This window comes from Euleptes europaea, chromosome 3 (assembly GCF_029931775.1).
Source record: "Euleptes europaea isolate rEulEur1 chromosome 3, rEulEur1.hap1, whole genome shotgun sequence".
In the NCBI taxonomy this organism is placed as follows: domain Eukaryota; kingdom Metazoa; phylum Chordata; class Lepidosauria; order Squamata; family Sphaerodactylidae; genus Euleptes; species Euleptes europaea.
The window spans coordinates 110,896,791-110,922,834 of NC_079314.1; the positions used below are offsets into that span (position 1 = coordinate 110,896,791).

Below are 26,044 nucleotides of genomic sequence, written 5' to 3' on the forward strand. Positions count from 1 at the left end.
TTTTGTTCCCGGTTCTTAATGTACTACATTTTAAAGTTGTAGTACGGATGAGGTTACTGAAAATACTTCAGTTTTTGCGAGGGTCCAGGGATTGAACCACCCCCCTCCCTCCCAGTGCTAAGCATGCAGATTGCTGCTCATGTAGTTCCTTGTGACAATTCCTTCCAGGCGAATAGCAGATCTCTCATCCCTTCAACAGGTTGGTTGCCCCACTCCTCCAACTGAAGCCAGCTGGGTGATCTTGGTCTAGTCACAGCTCTCTTAGAGCTCCCACCTACCTCACAGGGTGTCTGTTGTGGGGAGAGGAAGGGGTTTGTGAGCTGGTTTGATTCTTCCTTAAGTAAGAACATAAGGAAGGCCCTGCTGGATCAGACCAAGGCCCATCAAGTCCAGCAGTCTGCTCACACAGTGGCCAACCAGGTGCCTCTAGGAAGCCACAAACAAGACGACTGCAGCAGCACCATCCTGCCCGTGTTCCACCGCACCCAAAATAATAGGCATGCTCCTCTGATACTAGAGAGAATAGGTAAGCAGCATGACTAGTATCCATTCCAACTAATAGCCATGAATACCCCTTTCTTCCATGAACAAATCCACTCCCCTCTTAAAGCCCTCCAAGCTGGCAGCCATCACCGCATCCTGGGGCAGGGAGTTCCACAATTTAACTATGTGTTGTGTGAAAAAATAAGTAGTAGAGAACGTCGGCATATAAAAACCAACTCTTCTTCTTCTTGTCTGATATTTCTAACTATATCCAGACAGGACCTGTCCTTGCTCTTCTGGCTCTATCAATTCGTTAGCTCATGCCCTCTTGGAATGCCGCTTTTACGAGGAACTCCGATTACATTATATCTCTCCCCTTTTAACATATAAATCTAATGCCTCTGTGTCTGACATAATGCCTTTTTTTACTAAGTGACAGGGATCCCAAGGCTACATTGTCAGTGGCAAGATTTGTTTCAGTCCTTCTATCCCTCAAACATTAGATATATGCTGCTCAAGATCAATGGATCAAGGAGCTTCTGATAAAGGGACAGGGATATTTATAACTCTTTATTTTTTCTCTGAAGCACTGAAGGTCATGTACAAATGCAGGTGAAGGAGATAATTTGGTGAAGTAGATAACTTGGCGAAGTAGATAATTTTATTCTTTGCACTTCTGGAACCAAGGTTTTTAGCTTGTGGCACTTCAAAAACCGTTCATAAGATTTCAGTGACAGTGTTGTGGTTGTGCATGTGCGCCGGAAGATCAGATGGAACGTACTGCTTACTTGGAAGTGTGTCGAATGTGTTGATCCACGAGGAAGCTACGAAAAGTTATTCTTTCTTGAATTTCTTTTGCCCCTCCAGTTATCACTCAGTAAAAATAAGATCCAAACTCCTGGCCTTCAGGCCTAAACAGGACTGTAAGCGAAACGCAGGATCGGGCCCTGGTGCCATCTGAGCCAATAACCACACCAAGGGGATGAAAGGAAAAGATTTTTATTTGCGATCACAAATAGGTGCCCAAGCATCCAAAAGCCAAGCACATAGTTGCTCTAAGACACAATATAAGGCATATTTTCTCCTTCCTTTATGTGTGCGTGTAAACTGCCGTCAAGTCACAGCCGACTTATGGCGACCCCTTTTTGAGGTTTTCATGGCAAGAGACTAACAGAGGTGGTTTGCCAGTGCCTTTTTCTGCATAGCAACCCTGGTATTCCTTGGTGGTCTCCCATCCAAATACTAACCAGGGCTGACCCTGCTTAGCTTCTGAGATCTGACGAGATCAGGCTAGTCTGGGCCATCCAGGTCAGGGTCTTCCGATATACATGTTTGGAAATTTACTGCTTCTAGCCTACTGATTGGCACCCTTGACCATAAGTCCATGAGCACACTTAAAGCTTGCTTGGTTATATAGCTAAACTCTCACTGTGTGTGTTAAGTGCCGTCAAGTCGCTTCCGACTCATGGCGACCCTATGAATCAATGTCCTCCGAAACGTTCTATCCTTAACAGCCTTGCTCAGATCTTGCAAACTGAGAGCTGTGGCTTCCTTTATAGAGTCAATCCATCTCTTGTTGGGTCTTCCTCTTTTCCTGCTGCCCTCAACTTTTCCTAGCATGATGCTCTTTTCCAGCGACTCTTGTCTTCTCATAAGGTGAAGTACAACAGCCTCAGTTTAGTCATTTTAGCTTCTAAGGCCAGTTCAGGCTTGATTTGATCTATAACCCACTGATATGTTTTTTTGGCAGTCCACTGTATCCATAACACTCTCCTCCAACACCACATTTCAACGGAATCTACTTTCTTCCTATCAGCTTTCTTCATTGTCCAGCTTCCACACCCATACATAGTCATAGGGAATGCTATGGCATGAATTAACTTGATCTTGGTTGCCAGTGACCCATCCTTACACTTCAGAATCTTTTCTAGCTCCTTCATGGCTGCCCTTCCCAGTCTCAGTCTCCTTCTGATTTCTTGGCTGCAGTCTCCCTTTTGGTTGATGATGGAGCCAAGGAATAGAAAGTCTCACTACGTAATTAACTCTGGAGGCGGGTAGCTTCCTTCAAGGAGGTGTGTTTCACCAGTTTCCACGTCACTAGGTTACTATAGTGACTTCTGCAGAGGGTTGGCTGGACTATGCTGTGATTTTCAGCAATTTCTGTGCAACCCCAGATGTTATCATATCCTTCCCCGCCAGAGCCATGAACGCTAGACACAGCTTGGTGCAGCTAACCAGTTGCAGCTATGCTCAAACTTCCAACTCATTCTTATTTTGGGCCTGGGTCAATACTATGGCTTTCTTTCCTTTCTCTCCATCTTCTTGCCTCCCACCTCCAGTTAGTTGGGGTTATGATAGTGAAAGAAGGTTTGCTGACACATAGAAATTTAGACATATGTGCTTTTCAGAGCATCAGAATTAGGCTTTGTGCATCAGAAAGTGGCATTAAAGTTTATAGGAATGTGCAGCCTTTTTTTACCTGTCTTTTAGTATATCAGCCAATGACATGGGAATAAAAATATGTAGGCGAGCAGGTAACCTTCATTGTATTGAGTTTCTGTAGTTCATATTTCCCCAGTTTCAAAAGAGGCTTTTCATTGTAAAATGTTACGCTTGTAGCAATCCTAAATATCACTGTATCGTTAGTATGGGGAAGTGCCCATGTTAAAAACCCTACAAGGTCGCAATAAGTCAGCTCTGATAAGATGGCACACAAAAAAATCCCACCCATGCTGAATCCCCGAGCCAAGTGGGTGAATCTAAAATTAGACTTCAGTAGACATGAACTTAGCAAAGGAAGATCCCATCCCCTCCCGCTCTATAGTTTGCGTGTTGGAGGCAAGGACTAGAGAGCCAGCATGGTGTACTGGTTAAGAGTGGTGGACTCTAATCTGGAGAACGGGGTTTGATTTCCCCTGTCCTCCACATGAGCGGCAGACTCTAATCTGGTGAACTGGGTTTGTTTCCCCACTCCTCTACATGAAGCCAGCTGGGTGACCTTGGGCTAGTCACAGTTCTCTCCGAATTCTCTCAGACCCATCAACCTCACAAGGTGTCTGTTGTGGGGAGGGGAAGGCGTTTGTAAGTGGGCTTGATTCTCCTTAAAAGGTAGAGAAAGTCGGCACATAAAAACCAACTTTTTCTTTTTTTCAAGGCTCAAGGAAAGTATCTGAGTATATCGCTCAGATTATTTGTTACCTGTAATGGTGCAGTTGGGGGTTGGGGGAGAAGATGCCGATTACTGCTTATTCCTGTGACTGTTTCTTTGAATTACTGAAGGGGAACTCTTGTTTCAGTATCCTTTCATATCAGACGTTACCAAGGAACATGCCAAGCCATCGAGCCCAGGCGCTTCCTCGGTATCCCGAAGGTTATCGCACCCTCCCAAGAAACGCCAAAACCCGGCCCGAAAGCCTCTGCAGCATGACGCCATCCGTTTACGACAAGACCCTCACGACCCTCCCGCCCGAAGACAAGAGGCGATCAATGCGGGACGACACCATGTGGCAACTCTATGAATGGCAGCAGCGGCAGTTTTACAATAAGCAAACGACTCTGACGAGACATGGTACTTTAAGCAGCCCCAAAACCATGATTAATATCTCTGATCAGACCGTGCATATGATTCCCACGTCACCCTCCCATGGTTCAATAGCAGGTTTCCAAGGCTACTCCCCGCAGCGGAACTACCGGTCCGAAGTGTCCTCGCCGGTGCAAAGAGGAGACGTCACAATTGACCGCAGGCATAGGCCGCATCATAACAAGGTGAAACGTTCATCCACTTTCATAGATTCTAAGTGAAATGTTTTACTTTGGTCATTTGGCTGGCATGAAATGCAGTAACATTCATTGGAACCAGTCTTTCGATAGCATGTTGATATTGCACACTGGAAAAGTAGATATCAAAGTCAATGCTGTCATTTTAGAGAAAGTCAAGGGGGAAATTCTGGTTTGTACATCAGGTGGCTGTTGGTGTAGTGGCTGTGGAATAGTGGTTAAAAGCAGTGGTTTAGAGTGGTGGACTCTAATCTGGAGAACCAGGTTTGATCCCCCCACTCCTCCACATGAGCGGCAGACGCTAATCTGGTGAACCGGGTTGGTTTCCCTACTCCTCCACAGGAAGCCAGCTGGGTGACCTTGGGCTACTCACAGTTCTCTTCGAGCTCTCTCAGCCCCACCTACCTCACAGGGTGTCTGTTCTGGGAAGGGGAATGGAATGTGATTGTAAGCTGATTTGATTCTCCCTTAAGTGGTAGAGAAAGTCGGCATATAAAAACCAACTCTTCTTCTACTACTACTACTACTAAATAAGTTGGGGCCAGATTAACTGTGCAGACAGAGGAAAGAGCAACAGGCTATAGACACCCAGGCACCCCATATCTGTTATGAAGAACATATTGTTTTCATATGGCAGCTTTCTCTACCACTTAAGGAAGAATCAAACCGGCTTACAGTCACCTTCCCCTCCCCACAACAGACACCCTGTGAGGTAGGTGGGGCTGAGAGAGCTGTGACTAGCTCAAGGTTAACCAACAGGTTTCATGTGGAGGAGTGGGGAAACCAACCCGGTTCACCAGATTAGCCTCCGCCGCTCATGTGGAGGAGTGGGGAATCAAACCCGGTTCTCCAGATCAGAGTCCACCACTCCAAACCAACACTCTTAACCACTACACCACGCTGGCCCTCTTTGTTTATTTATTTATTTTCTGGGTCAGTTTAAGGGCTGCTGTCCATTTTTGTAGCTTAAGAACAGAGTCCTGAATGTTGGGCCTCAAGTCTAAACGGAAGCGTGCCGGGAATGAACCTGGCACACTCAGGTGTTTTTCCAGTGCGTAAATGTGTATCAGTCTGTCCCACTTCAGCTTCTAGATGAGGCAGTAACTTGCAGGAGAGCACCCGATTGACTTTTTAAAAATAACTCTGTTAATTAGGGGCCATAAATAGTACGGATGGAATGCCTGATTAGCTGTTATCAGCGAGCTCCCCGGATCTTTTGGGTCCTTTTGACATTTGCAAGGGTCAAGATGAAGGTGGCTGCGATTTGATATATCTGTACTGGCAAGCGATGAACTACTTCCTTCGCTCCGGACACCTTTCATAAACCTTACGTTGACTTGGAAAAATCATACTTAAAATATCAGATTTAACCTTTGGTTCTGGAGGCTTTGACGAGCACCCGAATTGTAATACATAGTCCTTTCTCCCACCCCCGCCCCTCTTCTCTGTAGCAGCACGTCTTTGTGCCTGACAGAAGGTCGATGCCAGCGGGTCTGAGTGTGCAGCCTATTAGTCCCCAGAGCTTGCAAGGCAAAACGGTGAGTGGCATTTTTATATTTAGCGCATCATTTTTTATTTAAGAAACAGCCCATAAAACACGACAGATAGAATGACAACTGTGTTGGCCGTAGAACCTGTATAAATGCAGCTTCTCTTTTTGTGGTTGTTTCAATAAAAAGAGGCTTCCTTCCAAACTGGTCAAATCCACCTGGACGTATAAAATGTTTGCAAAGAGGGTCATATATTTTAAGTTTGAATTTCATTTGTCCCTGATAGTCCGTGTCTGGGGATAGTTCTCTTTGTCTCGAGGAAGCCGTTCATTTAGAATCCTCTTGGGCAAACAGTAAAGCGCCTTGAAACTTTACTTTTTGTTCACTTCCCAAATTGACCTGCCGTTAAGCTGCTAATTTAGCGGCAGAGGGGAAAATGCCAATTACCGGAGCTTTTCATGACCGCAGAATAGAAGTCGTAGTTAGCTGGGAACTGGTGCTGTAGGCAGTATGTTACACGTTGTGCTGTCTTATGAAAAGAAACTATCCACACACTAATTGCACATTTTTATTCAGATCGTTAAAAGTATTTTACTGTTCAATATCTTAAGGTTCAGTTCAGCGGTAATGTATTTGTGCCAGTTTTTTTTTTGAGAGAGAGAGAGACTTACTTTTTATATTAATTGAATCTTTAATTGCTTCTATGCAATGTTCTTTAGGGAGTTTCTGTTGAAAAACACTCCATTCAGCAGTAAAAGCGACTGAGATGGTATTTTCCAGTGAGCTTAATTCTTCATAAAAAATGTCTCCTCCTCCCTAGGCCCCGTAAAATACCAGTGGATATATAATAGAGGAATATATACTAATCGTTATGAGAACCCACTAGCTCTTCCTGCCTTAAATATATCAGGATGTCGTGCTCCCTCTGCTGGATTTTGTTAAACATGACCGTTGTAGCTAAACAACTTGTGTCTTGGCTGTATTTAATTCACCATTTTCAGTACGCAATTCAAGAACTTGAATGTATCAACATGTATTTCCACTGCACATGGAAAGCAATCCATGTGTACAGCTGCTATACTGTACCAAAGCTGCTGGATTTTTATATGTCTTGATGGGGATACTAAGGAGTCTCCTGGCGCAGAGTGTTAAGCTGCAGTACTGCAGTCAAAAGCTCTGCTCATGACCTGAGTTCGATCCCGACGGAAGTCGGTTTCAGGTAGCCGGCTCAAGGTTGACTCGGCCTTCCATCCTTCCGAGGTCGGTCAAATGAGTACCCAGCTTGCTGGGGGTAAAGGGAAGATGACTGGGGAAGGCACTGGCAAACCACCCCGCAAACAAAGTCTGCCTTGGAAACGTTGGGATGTGACGTCGCCCCATGGGTCAGGAATGACCCGGTGCTTGCACAGGGGACCTTTACCTTTTGATGGGGATACTATGTAACAATTGGGGGAGATTTCGATATCCATGTCTTGGTGTTGACAGCGGAATCATCTACTTCCTTGTCAGGATCACGTTGCAGGAAGTGGCAAGGCCTGATATAATCAGATATAAAAGGTAAGTATAATATAGGAGGTAAATAACTACAGCTGAACCCTAAATCATGGTTCTAGGGACCACCAAAGGGATCCCCCAAGAACCACAATTCAGGGTTTAGCATTATGAATTTCAACTTTGGTGACATTGAGATAAGCACACCATTTGCAAGTCTGCAAGAGACAGAGAGACTGCCTATGGGATAAAACATACGGACATTGCTCTTTGAATCCCACTTGGATATTTGTATAACGAACTGTATTTATTTACCTCTTTATTATACTGGAGCATACTACTTACCTTTTATATCATACTTGAATATATGACTGGATGTAATACTGAATTCTAAGTGTCAAGCATAATTGTCAATTACATGTTATTACAAATTGAAGATTCTGATTTACTGCATGGTTTGTGAGACATAACTGCTGTTATTTGGTTGAACGTCTATGTGCAGCAGGCTAATTTTCTTTGTTAACTGTTATAATCGGAGGCAGGAACTTTAAGGTGTACCAGTATAAATTCACCAGGAGTGCCAGAGAGGCTGTTAAAAAAATGGAAGATCTCGTTGCATGGATATTCGTGAAGTCAAACAGATCAATGGGACAGGGGATCTGTCCGTGGAAGACGGGGTCAGGACGGAGAGTTGAGGGGAAGGCAGATACAACAGAAGATTCGTAGACATGTTCTCAAGCCAAGCATCAAGTACAAAGTTTGGAGCTGGAGCCGTATATAAAATCTGAGTGATAGGGAGACTACATAGTCCTAAGAGCTTCCAAAAGCTAGGATAGAACTTCCTGTTACGTGTGGGCAAAAAGCAGAGAAGGCTTTATGACCAGTCCTGACAATGGGGGCTTTCTGTAGCTTTCCATGAACAGGCCAGGTATTAGAACTTTCTCTGTCTTACTTCCCTTTTTACTAGGGAGATCCATCCTGGGGTTTTTTAAGGCCTCTTTGAGGCTGGCCCAGTTGCTGTTCGTCTCTCGTTCCATAGGCGCACCAACCGCATTCCTGGTTAAAGAGAACCGCAAAATGCCAGTAGCTGCCTCGGTTCATAAAGCACGATAAGACAGCGTAATCCAAAGCGAGTTGAAATGTGAAGTCTTGCTCCGGACGCCGCTGATTAACCTATTTTCCACTCTTTGGCTTCTCACACGGTTCCTCCCTTCAGCCAGAGGAACTCACGCTGCTGCTTATAAAGCTGAGAAGGCAGCAAGCCGAACTGAGTAGTATCCGGGAACACACGTTAGCGCAACTCATGCAACTAAAACTCGAGGCCAGCAGCCCAAAGGTCAGCTATGGAGCGATGTTTGTCATGTACCATCTCCACTAATTCCTAGCCATTCGTTAGTTCGCGCTTGCTTTGTGCCACTGATGCCGACGTCCTCCTGCCGTAGCTTTTACAGTGTCGCTGATGTCTTGCAAGTGTGGTGGTCTGCTATTAACCCTTTGAGCTCTGGTATGGAAACTGACTGCACTGCAACCTGAAACGAATGTTAAGAAGGCTTTCGAGTAGGAACTGGTTAGCCCACTGTGTGAGACAGGATTCTGGACTAGATGGACCACTGGTCTGATCCAGCAGAGCTCTTCTTGTGTGGTGTAGTGGTTAAGAGCGGTGGTGTGGAGCGGTGGACTCTGATCTAGAGAACCGGGTTTCGATTCCCCACTCCTCCACATGAGCGGCGGAGGCTAGTCTGGTGAACTGGATTTGTTTCCCCGCTCCTACACAGGAAGCCAGCTGGGTGACCTTGCGCTAGTCACAGCTCTCTTAGAGCTCTCTCAGCCCTGCCTACCTCACAGGGTGTCTATTGTGGGGAGGGGAAGGGAAGGTGATTGTAAGCCGGTTTGAGTCTCCCTTAAGTGGTAGAGAAAGTCGACGTATAAAAACCAACTCTCCTTCTTCTTCTTAAACATTTTGCACTTTAAGAAAACCGAAGTCCAAATTTCACCAGTTCTGCCGATTGTACAGAATCTGAAGCCACAAAGTAGATGAGATCGGTGATAAATGCCATCTACCTCTAACAATTTGGACTGTTATAACTGTTTCTTGTTGTTGAAATCACTTTCAAATTAGAACACAAAAACGGGAAATGTGCACATACATTTCAAAGGGTTTATAGTTGCCTGTGTAAATGCAACATGACCATGTTGGTTTTTCTTCTTTAATTATAATATCGTTTTCATAGCTCATATAACTAATAATTTATAGTTGCAAACCAGTGCTTAATGAAGCGGCACAGAGCTTTTGCTGTTCTCGCGGAAGTGTTCATTTGTCCTTCACAATTCTTCTGCACGTTGTCAAAAGATCCCTAAGTAGTTCTCACTAGCATTCAGAGCCCTTTGACAGTTTTGTGTAAAAAAAAAAAAAAAATTACAAGAATAACCTTAAAATTGTTGAAATTAGAATATATTTATATCTGTTTCTTTCCCAGCTGACCTTTTCATGTCTTCTCCGTGTCTGTCTCTTTCTCTCCCCCTCCCTCCCTTTCTTTCTGTCTTTCTTGCTAGAATGAGATTCTTTCTCATCATCTACAAAGGAATGCCATATATTTGGATCATCAGGTGGGCATCGCAGCTTATTTTTTTGCGCTTATTCCTAGTAATATGCTGAAGCTTTACTTTTTTTCCCGTCAATCTGCTGTTGTTGTTGTTTTTGGTCCCTTTAAAGCTTTACAGGGCAAACACTAAAAATATTTCTCAAGTTTGAGAAGGGGTGCAGTTATAAGAACAGGTGCTGAACTGTCCCCAAAAGTCAGGACTCAAAATGGGTTTGGTAGGAAGAGTAGGAAAGTTCTTACCCTGTTAGCGACCAGTCTACTAAGAAGAGGAATACCCTTTGCCATCTGGTATTTGAATGGGTTCGGTTATGCACATTTTGCTATCAGTGTGGGATGGGAAATGCATTTTTAAAAATCCTGAGTAGTCCAAACACAAAACAATATGATTCATGATATTCTGCTTTCGGTCTACCTGATCTCTGACATTTAAGTGAGAGGGTTAATGCACACTTCCCAGCTTAGTCATCTCTCTCTTCTAGGAAACCATTTTTTCCCCTTGAAGAATCTATCAACCAGATAGGATAAAAGTTTAAAATATCTAATGAGCCTCTTTTTATGCCTACCAAGGTGCTACCAAGGTGCAAATCAGTGGGTTATAGATCAAATCAAGCCTGAACTGACCCTAGAAGCTAAAAGGACTAAACTGAGGCTATCGCATTTTGGTCACATTATGAGAAGACAAGAGTCACTGGAAAAGACAGTCATGCTAGGAAAAGTTGAGGGCAGCAGGAAAAGAGGAAGACCCAACAAGAAATGGATTGACTCAATAAAGGAAGCCACCAGTTTTTATACAGTGTAAGCTTGGCCCTGAGCTGGATGGGCCAGGCTAGCCCGGTCTCATCAGATCTCAAAAGCTAAGCAGGGTCTGCCTTGGTCAATATTGCTCCCTGAGATCCAGCGTAGTGTAGTGGTTAAGATGTTGGACTAGGATCTGGAAGAACAGGGTCCAAATCCCCACTCTGCCATGGAAACTTGCTGGGTGATCTTGGGCCAGTCACACACTCTCAGCCTCGTCCATGGCAAGTATTTGGATGGGAGACCTTCGAGGAACAGCAAGGTCATGACCCAGAGGCAGGCAATGGCAAACCACCTCCAAACGTCTCTTGCCTCAAACGTCTCTTGCCTTGAAAACCCTACAGGGTCGCCATAAGTCAGCTGTGACTTGAAGGAGTTTCCCACCACCAAGTTAGCTTGACAAAGAAACTGTGTTTTGAGATCGGACTGTAGGATTAAACCTGGCCAAAGTATATGAGTATGAGTTGGGCCTGGACCCTACTGATTTTTCCAGCAGTCACGCAGCACCTGTGGGGAAAGACATTTCTAAAGTTCTCGGCATGACAGTGCCTCCCCAAACATACACACAGTGCTTTTCTGACCTGGAACGGTCAGGAGGGAACAGTTTGTCCATCTCTGGAGCTTCACGTACGCAGAATATTTCACGTAGATCCAGCTCATCAAAAAAAGAGTAACATGTAGTTTGGCCCAAAGTTCAGAGACACTCTTTAGTTCATTTTAGCTATAGTGAGCAACTGCCACACTGAAATCTGGGGGTTTGCTTCCCCTTGAAACTGTGCTAAGACTTAGTTCAGGTCTATACTACCTGCAGTCCTTAAATTCAACTTGACGTTCTCAGAGTTGAACCGCAGTTTGATCTGTGCAACGTATGTGTTTTAACTTACTCTGCAGTGGCAGTGCCCTGACCCTGAATGCCCCAGGCTAGCCTGATCCGATCAGATCTCAGAAGCGAGGCAGAGTCGGCCCTGGTTAGTACTTTAGAGGGGAGACTGCCGAGAAAGTTGTGTTGCTTCTACTGTTAAAACCGCCTGTGCCTATCAGCAGCACTTTTCTGGCAAGAGCAACCAACTCAGAAAATTCTCATCGTCCCTATTCTTGGCATCCCGGAATTAATAGCCAAAATAACTGAATCCAGAGTCTCTGCATACCTAAGAACTCTGCACATGTGAAGTATCCATGTATTCACCACAATATTGGGGACAGCTTCATTCATGCATTTGACCCTACTGTTGCAACAAATGGGACAGTTCATCCCGTCGGAATGCCAGCGTGGTGTAGTGGTCAGGAGCGACGGACTCTAATCTGGAGAACCAGGTTTTATTCCCCATTCCTCCACATGAGCAGCGAACTCTGATCTGGTGAACCGGGTTGGTTTCCCCACTCCTGCACATGAAGCCAGCTGGGTGACATTGGGCTAGTCACAGTTCTCTCCAAACTCTCTCAGCCCCACCGACCTCACAAGGTGTCTGTTGTGGGGAGAGGAAGGGAAGGAGATTGTAAGCCAGTTTGATTCTCCTTAAAAGGTAGAGAAAGTTGGCATATAAAAACCAGCTCTTCTTCTTCTAGAAATACCCATGGAGTTCAGGATTTGGGGTAATGTGTTACATATACATAGTACCCTGATCCTTGATTTGCAGATATGCTGCAAGACACGGCATCACATTCTGCTGAACTGTCACTACGTTGTTTCCAAGGGCTCTTTGTAAAAAAATGTTTATGGTTTTCACCCAACTGAATCAGTGTAGCACTGTTAAACCATAACGTAAGCCTACGAGGTAAATAAGAAAAACTGCAGCCCGCCTGACCATTATGATGCTCTTAATTATCTTGTATGGTGCAACGGAGTAGCCCCAAGAAAGAAGGAAAAGGGCATAACTGGTTTTGCTAGGATTATAATTGCTTCCCGCTAATTCCTGCTAATAGAAATTCCTCTGGGCCGGATGCAATTTGTGGGACGTGACTGAATTGCGAACGACATTAGACTATCTCAGACCTACCTGGGGAAACCTTTTTGTTCTTCGAGGCTTTGTTCTCCTATGCTGCCTGTAAGATGCTCAAAAAGGTTTTAGTCCTCACTTTCTCATGCAGCGCTCGTTCATTTATAGGGGCCTTGCCCAAGAGGAGCGCCCAGTGGATTCTGCCCTTTTAATAGGGTTGCCAAACTCCAGGGACTAGCTGGAGATCTCCTGCTGTTACATTTGATCTCCAGCCGATAGAGATCAGTCCCCTGGAGAAAATGGCTGCTTTGGCAATTGGAGTCTATGGCAATGAAGTCCCTCCCAATACCCCGCCCTCTTGCCGGTGGCGAAGAGGGACCTGGCAACCCTACCTTTTAAACCATAGATGCGAGGGTCACAGATCTTTCCTGCATTCTTTCCCCACAGCAGTCCTTTCCATCCCTTGCAAAGATTGCTGGTGGGAAGTGAGCGTGGAAAAGATCTATGACCGTCACAACCTTTTGCCGACAGGTTGTAGGTTGCAAGTCAGTACGTGGAAGAAATCTATGCTGCCTTCGCTTTCCCAGCAGTAGTCCCTTGTGTACCCTCCCCAAATACCATTCCTCAGGGTTTTGGTAACTCTTGACAACAGAGCGGGAAAGGACTGAACTGGGAGAGCAAAGGTGGTAAACATTGCTTCCACAATCTCATTCTTTTCGCTGAAAGGTCGCGTCCAGCTTGGAGTGTTTTTCAAATGTTTTGAATAGTGCCTAATAGAAATAATTGTTATACAGCGATGCAAATTGTTAACAGCTGGAAAAGTGGAAAAAGGAAAAAAGGAAAAAACAGCCACATTTAGAGCTGGGGAAATGAAAGATATATTGGGGCTGGGAAGGTTGTATCCACATCATATTCTTCAATTGAAAATCATAAAGGTCTTCCGTAAATCTCTGACATAAGTATTCACTGCCTAGGAAGGTTTAAATTGTTTCTGTTTTCCATTGTAAAAATTGACTATAGACTCATTGGCCTGAGATGTTGGCTGTACAATAGTCCTATTTCTCCCTAACATGATACAGTCCTGGCTTGTCACAAACCAACGGACTTATTTCCCCCCCTTTTTTTTGGTGGTATGAAGAAACAGTGCCTCGGGATAAAAAAAAAGCAACTCTCCGTTATCATAATCCCCAAATTCACTCAAGAGAAAATTGGAGTCCACCCCCTATGCAAAATCCAACCCCCAGTCTTTTACCCATGACAGTGAACTCCTAAGAAGTTCTATACTCTTTTAAGCCGATTGACTCCCGTGGACTTCGAAGGGGGTAACTCTGCTTTGCATTCCACACTTAGACCCCAAACAACTGGTCCAAGCTGTCCTGTTCTGGTTTCCCTGATGAGTAACAACCCCAAGACGGTTGAAAATGTGTACATTATGTTCTTTGAATCTGATAATGTGTATGACTTTTTTTGTGTGACCGGCATTTTATCCGTATTATCCGCATTTGAAATATTTTAAAATCCAAAATGCCTGTTAGTGATATGAATTGCTTAGTGGCCCAGGTAGTAGGTAATTCACAGTGGGTAGCCACGTTAGTCTGTCTGCAGTAGTAGAAAAGAGCAAGAGTCCAGTAGCACCTTAAAGACTAACAAAAATATTTTCTGGCAGGGTATGAGCTTTCGTGAGCCACAGCTCACTTCTTCAGATCTCTTGCTCTTTTCTACTACTCCAGGTAGTAGGTGTTCTAGTTTGGCTTTACTGAGTTGGGGTTTTTTGTTTGTTTGTTTGTTTGTTTTTTGGAAATGTACAGTTTTGTTAAGCATGAGAGGAAGTATAAACTGCTGCGCTTAATTAGAAAACTATTGAAGTAGAGGCTATATTTACAGTGTCGTCTTTCAAATCTAGCCATGCTGTAAACTGATGTTTGCTGTATGCTCCTCCTGATTTGAAATAGATGAAAGAGAATGAACCTTTAATCTTCATGGTTCACACTATGATTGAGAACTCGGCGCTAAGACCACAACTGTACCATCAAGTAAGGTCTTGGATAGTGAATGAAATTGCTTTCTTATCATCTGCAAATCCCGCCCCCCCCCCCCCCGGTGACAGTTTTTGATTGTCCCCCCCCTCCCCACCCCCTCCGGTTTAACCATAACATCGGTGTTCCTCCTATTTGTTTTGGAAAGAACCACGAGTCATCCGTGCTTTATAAAAAAACGCTGCAATATCGTTCGCATGGCTTTGCTGAACATTACTTGTCATTGACTACTGAGTGTATTCCCTTTGGATAAATTTTGTGTTTTTGGACAATTTGGCAAGCTGTTGTTTTCTGCAGGGGGGGAATCCGGTCAATTAATAATAATAATAATAATAAAATACGCCAACAAGCTTCCAACATGTGTCTTAGCATGGATCTACGCAATTCATTCCCCACCCCACCCCTCCCCGAAACGTCTTTATTTTGGCTTAACACAACAGCATGCCAGCAGTGTTTACCTTGTCATTTCTGGCAGCTTTTCATTTGAGGAATGAAATTACTAATTGGTGTAGGATCTTAGACAGCTTTTTATTTTATTCCCCCCCCCCCTTTTCAGCCCTTGGGAGTTTAAAAGGATCGAGTTAATTTTGATCCGGGGCTTCCAGCTCCTAAGGGCAGCCCATTCCGAAAGTCACAGCAAACAAAGTTAGTATCAAGTCATGACGAAAATATTCAGAGGGGAGATACGCTGAATGGAAATATAGCATCCATCTGTCTAGAACTCCAGAAGTGAAATGATTTGTCCTAACATCACGCAGACGCCAACGGATATGACTGTGTTATCAAATAAAAAGTTTGTTGTTCGTTTTTTTCGTATTTGATTTTTTGTATCTCAAGTAATGGCAGTGGGTTGAATTGCTCCTAGATTTCTGTGGGCACGGGAGGGGCAATTTTCAGCTATTCCTCCCTCCTGCCGCAGCCCCAAACATCCCCCTGAAAATGCTGCTTCTGGGGAACAGAGGACTCCAGGAGTAGCTGGGGGGGGGGGGGAAACCAGAGGTCTCCTACCGGGTTGGGGTTTTTTTTTTGGGGGGGGGGAAATCACCTCCCTTCTTGCACCCACAGAAATCTAAGTGAGATCCAAACCGCTACTTTTACAGCTTATAAGCTCCGGGGCTTTCCAGCTCCCAACACCGAGTGACTAATGTAACTTAAGCCTCGACTACCGCAAAAAGTTGCTGACTCCCAGCCTTTGTGAATGGTCTTTTTTTTTTCTCCTTTAATGGCCGCAGGACGCAAACATTGACAGAGACGGCTTCAGTCATCACAGCCGCGATGCGAGAAGCTGTGCCTGCCAACTGTTTGCCCACTAAGCAGCTGTTAAAGGCTCCGGGGTCTTGGGGGCCTTGCCAACAGCAGCATCCAGAGTTGCCCAGGAGAGAACAGTACGGTGCCTCATCCGAGTAGGGAACAACGATGAAATGCCCTTTGCGATTTTGCTCAAACATGTGCTCCGTTAACTTTTTAAGTTGATGTTCTTCCCCCCCCCCTCCCTCTTGTCCTTCCCACCATGATTTATTATTTGCATAAGTTAGGGGGAAAGAAGAAACGGCGTGACATCTTCTCAAAACAAAGAAAAAACATATTGGGTTCCCTGGTTGTGCAAGTTGGAATGAGAACCCACAAGAAGCCCTTTTACACGGACAGGGAGAGTTTTTTGTCAGTTCGTGTAGCTACCTAATTATTTCGGTCTCACTTTTTCATCAGGTTGGAAGGAACAGAATTACATTGCGCCATGTACACTGGATCAGCCCCATAGTTGATTCCATTTGAGAGGGGATGGAATTGCCTGGGTGTTCCTGGATGCCCGATACTTCCTAGAAAGTGTTTCGAGGGGCATGTGTTTCGCATGACGTTACTGGTGTGTGTGTGGGGGGGGGGTTCACTCTGCTGCTGATTTTGTGTGCCTTACACGGGAGGGCATCGACAAACCTTTTCTGCTCCTCTCTTGCCTTGAACACCCCATGGCTGGAGTTGCAGTGATAGCTGCACCCCATGGCTGGAGTTGCAACTCAATAGCATTCTCATTCTGTCTTTCTCGCTCAAAAATCAGATTGTCAGGAAAGTGGTTTCCATCATTCCTTCTTCATTAATGTAAGAAACGTAGTTAGGGATATGTACACACTAATTTGGATAAGGATATCCCCAGCCTTTTCCAACTCATAAAGCTGCACACTGAGTCACCAAACCTTATTCTGGAATGTTCCCGTAGGATTTGAAATAGCTGGAAATACCTTATGAATCATTCCCAGCGGCAGCTGAAGAAAGAAATGGAAACTGGTATGGAGGGTAGGCCTCTACCCAGACTAATTGGTTTCTTAAGATAATGAATTAAGTTCTTCTTCCTTCCGTCTGACCACATCAACACATTCTACTTCATGGGTCAAAGTTTCCTTTTGAAGGTTTTTATCTTCCTAATGATTAGGGGGAAATTCAAAATATTCAAAATGAATTAATGAGGCTTCTTTGGGTTGCATTGTATGTTCTTAGGTTGCTGTTTAAAATATGTAGGTCAATTGCAAAATGCCAATAAATAAATAAAAAATTAGCAGGCAACTGCTGTTCACATGGGAGGTCCATGTAATGTGCGGAAGCGCAAGCCTGAAGGTGAGCTTCATGTTACCAGTCAAGCTCCCACAACTGCTTGGGGTTGGGGAAATGGGGGCTAGAGCTCCCAGACCTCACGAACAGTGACTACACTACACTTTTTGTCTTAGCCCAAAGGCCAAGAAGCATTGCAAGGGTGATCTGGCTGCAACATCCATCACCCCACTGATCGCCAGGGTCGATTTGGCTGAGTCGGCTGACTTAGGCAGGTCTCCCCTCCCTCCCTCTCCTCTCTATGTGCGTCCCTCCCAGAACTGGGTGCTCAGCGGAAGAGGACAGCCATTCCAGTCAGAATCAGTTGGAAGGGACCACCAGGGTCATCTAGTCCAACCCCTGCACAATGCAGGAAATTCCAAACTACCTCCCCCCCCTCACCCCCAGTGACCTCCTTGCCCAGAAGATGCCCAAGATGCCGTCCCTCTCATGGTCTGCCTAAGGTACGAGTCACGGATATAGGACAGCTACTGTGGGAGGTGTCCATTCAGTCTCCAAGATGCCCTCTGCCTCAGAGTGAGAACTCTTCTTCTCTGAAAGCACATCTCAGCAGGTTTATGTTGATTTTTTTTTTTTTGTACGTGCTAAAGGAAAACACATTTAATAAATCTAGTTGTGACACTAAAAGACTGCGAAGGAGATGTGGGGCTCATACTCTGCCAATCCGATATTGTCTGTGTTGTCCATTTTCTACATAGTTTAGAAGCTTTTTCACATAGCTTAGGAGAAATGAGGTCCTTATCAAGTTAACTTACCATATCTGTTGTTGCTGCTGACTCAGAGGATGGTGAGCTATCTAGAAGGGCACCTGAACTTATTCAAAGCCAGCCAGTTAATTCCGCTGTCTCCATATTAGATTTGATATACCATTTTTCAAATACAGGGTGTGATGAGATCCATGTAGCTGGATATGAACGCCGCGGAAGTTACATAACGGTTGTAGTTGCTCCACGTTTGCCGCGACTTGTGGCTGCATTCGCGGTCTGCACCCAGAGGCATTGTGTTCTCTCTTTGTTATTCCCTCCTGAAGTTCTAATGGCCCCCGAACCTGCATCCAAAATCAAAAGCACATAATATTTGTTATTATTAAGACCAGCCAAATAACTGTGTGCAATATTTAAGTCAGCGTGGTATAGTGTTTAAGAGCGGTGGACCCTAATCAGGAGAACCGGGTTTGATTCCCCACTCCTCCGAATGAAGCCTGCTGGGTGACCTTGGGCCAGTCACAGTTCTCTCTGAACTCTCTCAGCCTCACCTACCTCACAAGGTGCCTGTTGTGGGGAGAGGAAGGGAAGGCAATTGTAAGCCGCTTTGAGACTCCTTAGAGGTAGAGAAAAAGTGGGGTATAAAAACCAACTCTTCTTCTGATATGTCTCAGTGCTTTTTTGGTTGATCCTTCAGTCAACCGTGATAGTCTTTGAGGAACTGTCTTTTAGGCTTTCGGGCAGTTGAGCAGTTGATACAGTTCTAGCAGCAGCCCTGATTTTGTCATCTAAAAGTGCCCAGCGGGTTTGTGTCCTGCAGCATTAGATCATATGTCGAGGAGACGTTGCTGTCTTTCTACGGAAATAGATCAACTGCTCTCGGTTTTCCATCTTCAGGCAATCCCTGCTTGTCACAAAGGATTCTGGGGCATCTTGTAGGGCAGACTGGCCGGGACTTGTTGGCTCTTTTCTATTTTAGGCAAGCACTCAGTTATATATGAGACGTGAGAGCGTTGTGAAGCATGCCGCTGCACATGGACAAGAAAAACCAGTAGAGATAGTCCAGCTGTTGCGGGCGAGTTTAGGCAAGCTTGCCTGCCGTTATTGATCTTCCCTTTGAAGCGTCCCTGGTAACCTTCCAAAAGACTTGCCTAGAACACCGTTTGGAAACAACCAAGATAGACAATTGCCTCTTAGATCTTTGATTAGCAGCTGGCACCTATACAACCTTCGACATCTGTGTTGCTTCTTTCATTCCATGGCGTTGGAAAAAAATAGTAACGCTGTGTAACCCGAGACAGCATCTCGGTTTTAAACGGTGGCTTCTGCAGCCATAATTATGAAGCATCATCCCGTTTGGAGCTATGCCACTGAAGGGAAGGTTGGGCAGGGCATATCACTTTTAAAAAAAACTTACAGCCATTTTTAAATAAACATACCATATATCATCTTCTAAGGAAGGCAGGTGGCGATCAGTGGTACGCTGATGGGGTGAAGGACTAATTTCGGCTTAACAAGCAAGCCAATTGGGGAAATTTTCAATCCCCGTTAAAAGTTTGAACTAGACGCTTAAGCATGCTTGAGAATGCACATCAGGGGTCCCCAGAGTGGTGCCTGCTTTCCGGGTGCCCGCCAAAGGTTTTTAGAAAGTGGGTGGGGCCAGGTGGGGCTTTTGCCAAGCAAGGCTTCTGATTTGCCACTGGAGATTTGATTGGCTGTGCAGGTTTTTAAAACATTGCTTTGGCAGCAACTGCCACCACAGCACAAGAGAGCCAGCAAGGTGTCATGGTTAAGAGCAGTGGTTTGGAGCGGAGGAGTCTGATCTGGAGAACCGGGCTCGATTCCGCACTCCTGCACATGAGCAGCGGAGGCTAATCTGGTGAACTGGATTTGTTTCCCCGCTCCTGCGCACGAAGCCAGCTGGGTGACCTTGGGCCAGTCACACTCTCTCAGCCCCACCTACCTCATAGGGTGTCCGTTGTGGGAAGGGAAGGTGATTGTAAGCCAGTTTTGATTCTTCCTTAAGTGGTAGAGAAAGTCAGCATATAAAAACCAACCCTTCTCCTCCTCCTCCATGGCATACATTTTGTGGCTGTGCCCACCATCCTGTATCAGAATTCCAAAGGTGCCCTAAGGCTCAAAAAGGTTGGGGACACCGATGTACACATTCGCTTTGCGTTGCTTGAAAACAAATGCATTACTTGTCTTTCTGCTGTTGCGACCTGGATCAGGTTTATGTTGGCCATGTTTGAGCATATATATTTTTTCTTAAAAAAAAAAAAAAAGATATTTCCATTCTTCAGTTCTTTCTCCTGCCAAGATGGGAATCTGCACTAAAGATTCAAGTGGGGTTTTTGAAAATGAGCAAGCCCGGTTAGGTACCAAATTAAAAACATGTGACCTTCATGACGTGCAAAGGTGCTGTGGCTTTTTTCACCCTCTGGTATTCATTTTCCATTCAGTGTTCATTTCAACGAAAGGCATCTGAATGTGGCTTTAAGACACTGCGCATACTCTCAGATTGTCATCCAGTGCATGAAACGAGACACTTTTTAAAAAAAGTCTTCTGGGGATCAGATTCTGTGGTTGGAATGCTTGTATGGCTGACCCTGCCTTGTCCCTGCATTTGAAGTCCTCCCTTAAAACCCAAGAGAAAGTTTTTACAGTCTTACTCTTTGCATGCATGCGAAGATGGGAAGGGGCACGGGCATTGAATAAGTGTGCCTTAATGCTGATGAAGTGTTTAAAATGCTTGTGTACATAGCCAGTGCAGATGCAACAGCCCCAATTTCCTAGCCATGGTTAAGGGAGTAGAGGCATGCCGTGTCTTGCCGTTTTTTTTCCTCCCTACCCCCCCCTCGTGTTTGCTTTCACCGTGGTGTAGTGTTGCGTCTTCATTGACTCTGATCGTAGCTTATGCTCAATGCATTCTCTCACAACTACGACTTGCAAATCCTGGTTTGTTGGTGTTGTTTTTTGCAATATGGTTACCAGGGCAATCGTTTCGAGCCCTTACGCTACATCATGGTTAAAATTTCGGGTGGGTAGCCATGTTGGTCCACAGTAGAAGATCCGAGTCCAGCAGCACTTTAAAGACGAGTGAGATTTCCATGGTATAAACTCTGATTCTCGAAAGCTTATACCCTGGAAATCTTTTTCCCTTTTTTTTAATTATATGATTAATAAAAACAAAACATGAAACAAATTACAACAAGAACTGAGATTACTACAAATGATACAGGACTCATACCAAGGTCTCCTTTAGAGATAACATAATAAATATATCATTACTTGGAAAAAGAAAGAAAAATCAATAGTAAGTACAAGAGTATTTACAATATATGGTAAGATAAGTAATTAAATGATACAAATCACCATACTATATATATTCATCCCTGTATGTAGATGGTTTGTCAGGTAGTTTGAGTAAATAATTATAGTATTGCTTATTAATCATTGAATTATATTTCTACTGTGAGTCATGTTCAAAATTCAGTTACTCCTTTACATTGATTCAACTTGAGTAAACTCCATCTTATTTGTGATTACAGAACAAGAAACACAATAAGTATTATCAATCATTCACAACTTCCATATCAGAACTCTATGCTTCTCACTGTTCCCACTCTGCCCCCATACCTCTTTTTAAGAGCAGTATAAGTACTACGTTTTCCATTTATCCTAAAATTCATTGTTTGGCCTTTTGTTCACATAGTTTGTCAATTTTGCCATTACTGCGTATATGCCCTGGAAATCTTGTCAGTCTTTAAGGTGCTGCCGGACTCGAATCTTGTTCATCATGGCTAAAGCAAACCACGTTGGAGGAGAGCGCAAGAGTGTACAATTCTGCAGCGTGCTCTTGATCCCCTAACCATGCTTAAGAGATGGGGAGGGAGGGTGTTGTAAGAGACCAATGTCTGATTCGTTAATACACAGGGCGATGAGTAAGCTCAAACAGGCATCCCCGTATGCCCAATCGGAATTTTTTTAAAGTGCCTTGCCAATAATGTAAAAGCAGGCAGCAGCAAAATAAATTAGCGCGTTGGTATTTCCTTGTCTCCAAGGCTGCAAGTTGACATTTACATTAAACTTCTAAATAGAATGGCAGCTCTAACCTTGATAAAGAACCAGTTAGTGACTACAGTTAACAGTGAGGACATATATACTTGGCAATCAGAGAATCCCAGGTGCCTAGCTTTTAGGTATCTGAATGTTTTTCCCCCCAGCCTGGGGGAAAAAAATAACCTTTAATTGTCCACTGTTTGAATCATCTGGTTCCCCTCCCTACAGCTTCTCATCAGCATAACCCTGTGTGAATATTACTTTCCCTTTATCCAAATTTCTGCACATGTGGACTTGCTGTGTTATCACCCAGAGTGATTGGATAAAGGAATCAGTAGCGCACCGTTGTAACCATTGTGTTGGAAAACCTTATTTTAAGAAAATAAAGCTGAGAGGGTTGTAGGGAAATAACCAACCGTGCATGCAGTCGAAGTGTGCATTCACGGTTTTCAGCGTCGTAAGTCTCAACAGGAATGTCTGTTTTTAGTTTTCCGGGGGCCGTAAATGAGATAAGAGCAGAATGGAGTTCCACGCTGAGTATTCTCACCTGGGAATTTATTCATTGTTCTTTAATGCCATGATATGAAACAAGTTGGACGAGGATCCAGTTTTTACCCACTCCTTTAATTGGACGTCTCGGTAGTCTAATTGGACCGTTGTCAAAACTCAAGAATCCATCCCGAGGAAGAATCTTGAATATCTCAAATGGAAAGTAATTCCTGTCTCAGCTTTGGTTAGATTTCAAAAGCAAAGAATACAGACCACTCCTGTACTCTTTCCCCCTTCTGACATCCATATTTGGCATTCCATTAGGAAGCAGGATTGACGTGGTGTGTGTTGATTAAACGTACCCAGGCCTATTATGTGCTTAACATTCAATTGGAAGTAATTTATGCTTAATTAAATGTTAACTTTTGGATGAACAGTGTTCTGCATGATTCCGGGAAAGTTGTTTGATGGTTGTGTTCCTCCTTATTATAGCTGTCACAAGATGAATGTCGGAGTACTCTGTACAAATACAGATCGGAAGAGGTGGATATTGATGTAAGTAGCGTGAGCTGGCTGCGTGCCAAGTTGGTGTGCTTGTGGGCTGCTCTTGTTTCAGTCGGCATGTTTTACCCATGTAAAAACAAGACAATGCTATCTGGGTTTTAAACTCTCTCTCTGACTTTCTGAAACGGTTGAGAATGGTCTGTGTTGGAAAGGCTACCAAAAAAACATACCACAGTGCCTGTAGCCACCTCTGCAAGGTCAAAAACATTGACATCTTCTCAAAAGTTGGATACACAAAGAGGACATAAAAACATAAGAATATAAGAGAGGCCATTCTGGATCAGACCAAGTTCCATCAAGTCCAGCAGTCTGTTGATACTGTGACCAACCAGGTGCCTCTAGGAAGTCCCCAAACAAGACAACTGCAGCAGGATTATCCTGCCTGTGTTCCAGAGCACCTAATATATTTGGCATGCTCCTCTGATCCTGGAGAGAATAGGTATGCATCATGACTAGTATCCATTTTTACTAGTAGTCAGGAATACCCCTCTCCTCCATGAACATGTCCACTCCCCTCTTAAAGCCTTCCAAGTTGGCAGCTATTACCACATTCTGGGGCAGGGAGTTCCACAATTGAACTACGCGTTGTGTGAAGAAGTACTTTCTTTTATCTGTTTTGAATCTGTCGTCCTCCAGCTTCAGCAGATGACCCCACGTTCTAGTATTAGGGAGAGAGGGAGAAAAGCTTCTCTCTGTCCACTCTCTCCATACCATGCATAATTTCATAGACCTCTATCATGTCTCCCCTTAACCCCCTTTTTTCCAAGCTAAACAGTCCTAAGTCTTTTAACCATTCCTCATAGGGCATTATTCTGAAATGCAGTTTTACATGATTGTCTTGTTTTGGGGGCCCAGTGAATGGTCTAGGGGTATCTGCTGCTGTAGAGTTGCTAAGCTAGGTTGGAGCTGACCAACAACCTCAACAGGAAGCCAGCAGGAGCACCATGTAAAAGCAAAATATTTGATTTTTGTTTTTTCACCATCTTGCAACTTATATACCATCCAAAAGTTAGGACTGAAGGAAGATGGCGGTTTCTTTGCATTAGTTCTTTGTCCAGTGTTTCCAGTGTTCAGGTCATCCTATCCCAGTTCTTCAAGAATAGTGTTGTACAATCCAAAAAGATTTACGACCCAAAGGGACACAGTCTATACTAGACACAGCGACCCATTCGCTTGACTCTCAAAATCAGCCGTTACAAATTAGGCTGACATATTGATGAGGTGGAGGAGACGCACAGCCGAATGTTTCATCGGAGCCGAATATTTCTTTACAGGGCATGTGCTAGCTGGCTGAATGCTGCAAAATAAATGCGCATGGCCCCCTTGCAAGACAAGGGTTTTCCCATTTCTGCAGCCTGTTCAACGACCCTAAGTTAAGCATGGATGCTCTGTCTGTACTGTAGCTGCCCCCTACCTTCACCCACATGAGAGATTCTGCATTGGATGTGTGTATCATTCCCTGATTTAGGGCAGGGCGGGCTCTGACCTCACTGGATCAACCAGGAAGCATATAGATGAGTCTTCTGTGGAGATAGTTTCAGGTGGGTGGCCGTGTTGGTCCGCAGTAGAAGAGCAGAACTATAGAATCCAGTAGCGCCTTAAAAACCAACAAGATTTGCAGGTATACGCTTTCAAGAATCAAAGCTGACTCCCTGTTGGTCTTTAAGGTGCTACTGGAGGGCCGTGGCTCAGTGGCAGAGCATCTGCTTGGCATGCGGAAGGTCCCGGGTTCATTCCCCAGCATCTCCAGTTAAAGGGACTAGGCAAGTAGGTGATGTGAACAGACCTCTGCCTGAGACCCTGGAGAGCCACAGCCGGTCTGAGTAGACAATACTGACTTTGACTGACCAAGGGTCTGATACAGTATAAAGCAGCTTCATGTGAATGTGCTTGTGTCTTCTTGCCACTTCTAAAGCCTGTTCTGTTTTATGATTGGCATGGGTGATCCAACGCCCATCATTGGCTTGGTATCACTGGCAAGGTTTGAGTGAGTGGTCCCTGCAGAGCTGGCTTGTATGGATGCTTGGGTTTAGCCTGGCTTGTCTTGCTACCATTATGCGGTTGGTCTTCCCTTCATGTAGCGCAATCGGGCTGAAGCTCGATGAGTGATGGCACTACGGCTGTTCTTGCATCAGGAATGTCAGGCAGCCAGCCTCTAATTGAAGTGGTAATTGATGAGTCAGGATCAATGTTTCTGATTCAGTATAAGGCAGCTTCATGTGTTCATGTGACTCAAATCTTCCTCTTCTCCTAAGGAGAATGACGTTTCCATTCTGCTCCGACTCTCCCACCCAACCGAGTGGGTAATTTAGTGTTCCTGCGGCCATTACGATCTGCTACCAGCATATTATTTTACGGTCCCCCCAAATGTTTTTTTTTTTCCAACACGGGCCGTGCGGCGACTGGCAGTGCGCGATGTGCTCGCAGCGCTCAACTGTTGCTCTCTTCTCCTCCACGCTAGGCGAAGCTGAGCCGGTTGTGCGAACAGGACAAATTGGTGCAAGCCCTGGAAGAGAAGCTCCAGCAGCTGCACAAGGAAAAAGTAGGACAATTATATTTATTATCTTTCCCCCCTCTCAAAAAAAATGGATGTTATTTGACACGCTCATTATCAGAACACTGATAAGTGAAGTAAAAAAGAAAATCAGTCCAGTGATGCAGAACATTAAAAATTACTCTTTTTATTACCTTAGTATACGCTTGAGCAAGCTTTGCTATCAGCTAGTCAAGAGATAGAAATGAATGCGGAAAACCCGGCCGCCATACAAAATGTCATCTTGCAGAGGGATGATTTACAGAATGGACTCCTTAGCACTTGTCGAGAAGTGTCTCGAGCCACCGCAGTAAGTAATGCAATTTTTCTTCCGCCAGTAAAACTCAGTGGTGTGTGCTGGTGGTGGTTCTTCATAGAAGAACCCTTTTTTAAAATTGTCGGCAGGTTTGTTCTCCATTACAACCAAGTGAACCTTAATGTGTCTTGAATTTTCCCACCATGTGGCACCTAAAGGGAAA

The 26,044-nt window shown here is 44.5% G+C and overlaps 1 protein-coding gene across 1 annotated transcript in view; it reads left to right on the plus strand.

Moving 5' to 3' along the window:
- Window positions 1-26,044, plus strand: part of PLEKHA5 (pleckstrin homology domain containing A5) — a 280,467-nt gene that overhangs the window by 226,885 nt on the left and 27,538 nt on the right. The window contains exons 11-18 of the mRNA XM_056846055.1: window positions 3,780-4,248; window positions 5,712-5,798; window positions 8,458-8,577; window positions 9,795-9,848; window positions 14,529-14,609; window positions 22,961-23,023; window positions 25,494-25,574; window positions 25,726-25,875. Coding sequence (XP_056702033.1) covers window positions 3,780-4,248; window positions 5,712-5,798; window positions 8,458-8,577; window positions 9,795-9,848; window positions 14,529-14,609; window positions 22,961-23,023; window positions 25,494-25,574; window positions 25,726-25,875 — 1,105 coding nt within the window. The remainder of the gene's footprint in view (window positions 1-3,779; window positions 4,249-5,711; window positions 5,799-8,457; window positions 8,578-9,794; window positions 9,849-14,528; window positions 14,610-22,960; window positions 23,024-25,493; window positions 25,575-25,725; window positions 25,876-26,044) is intronic.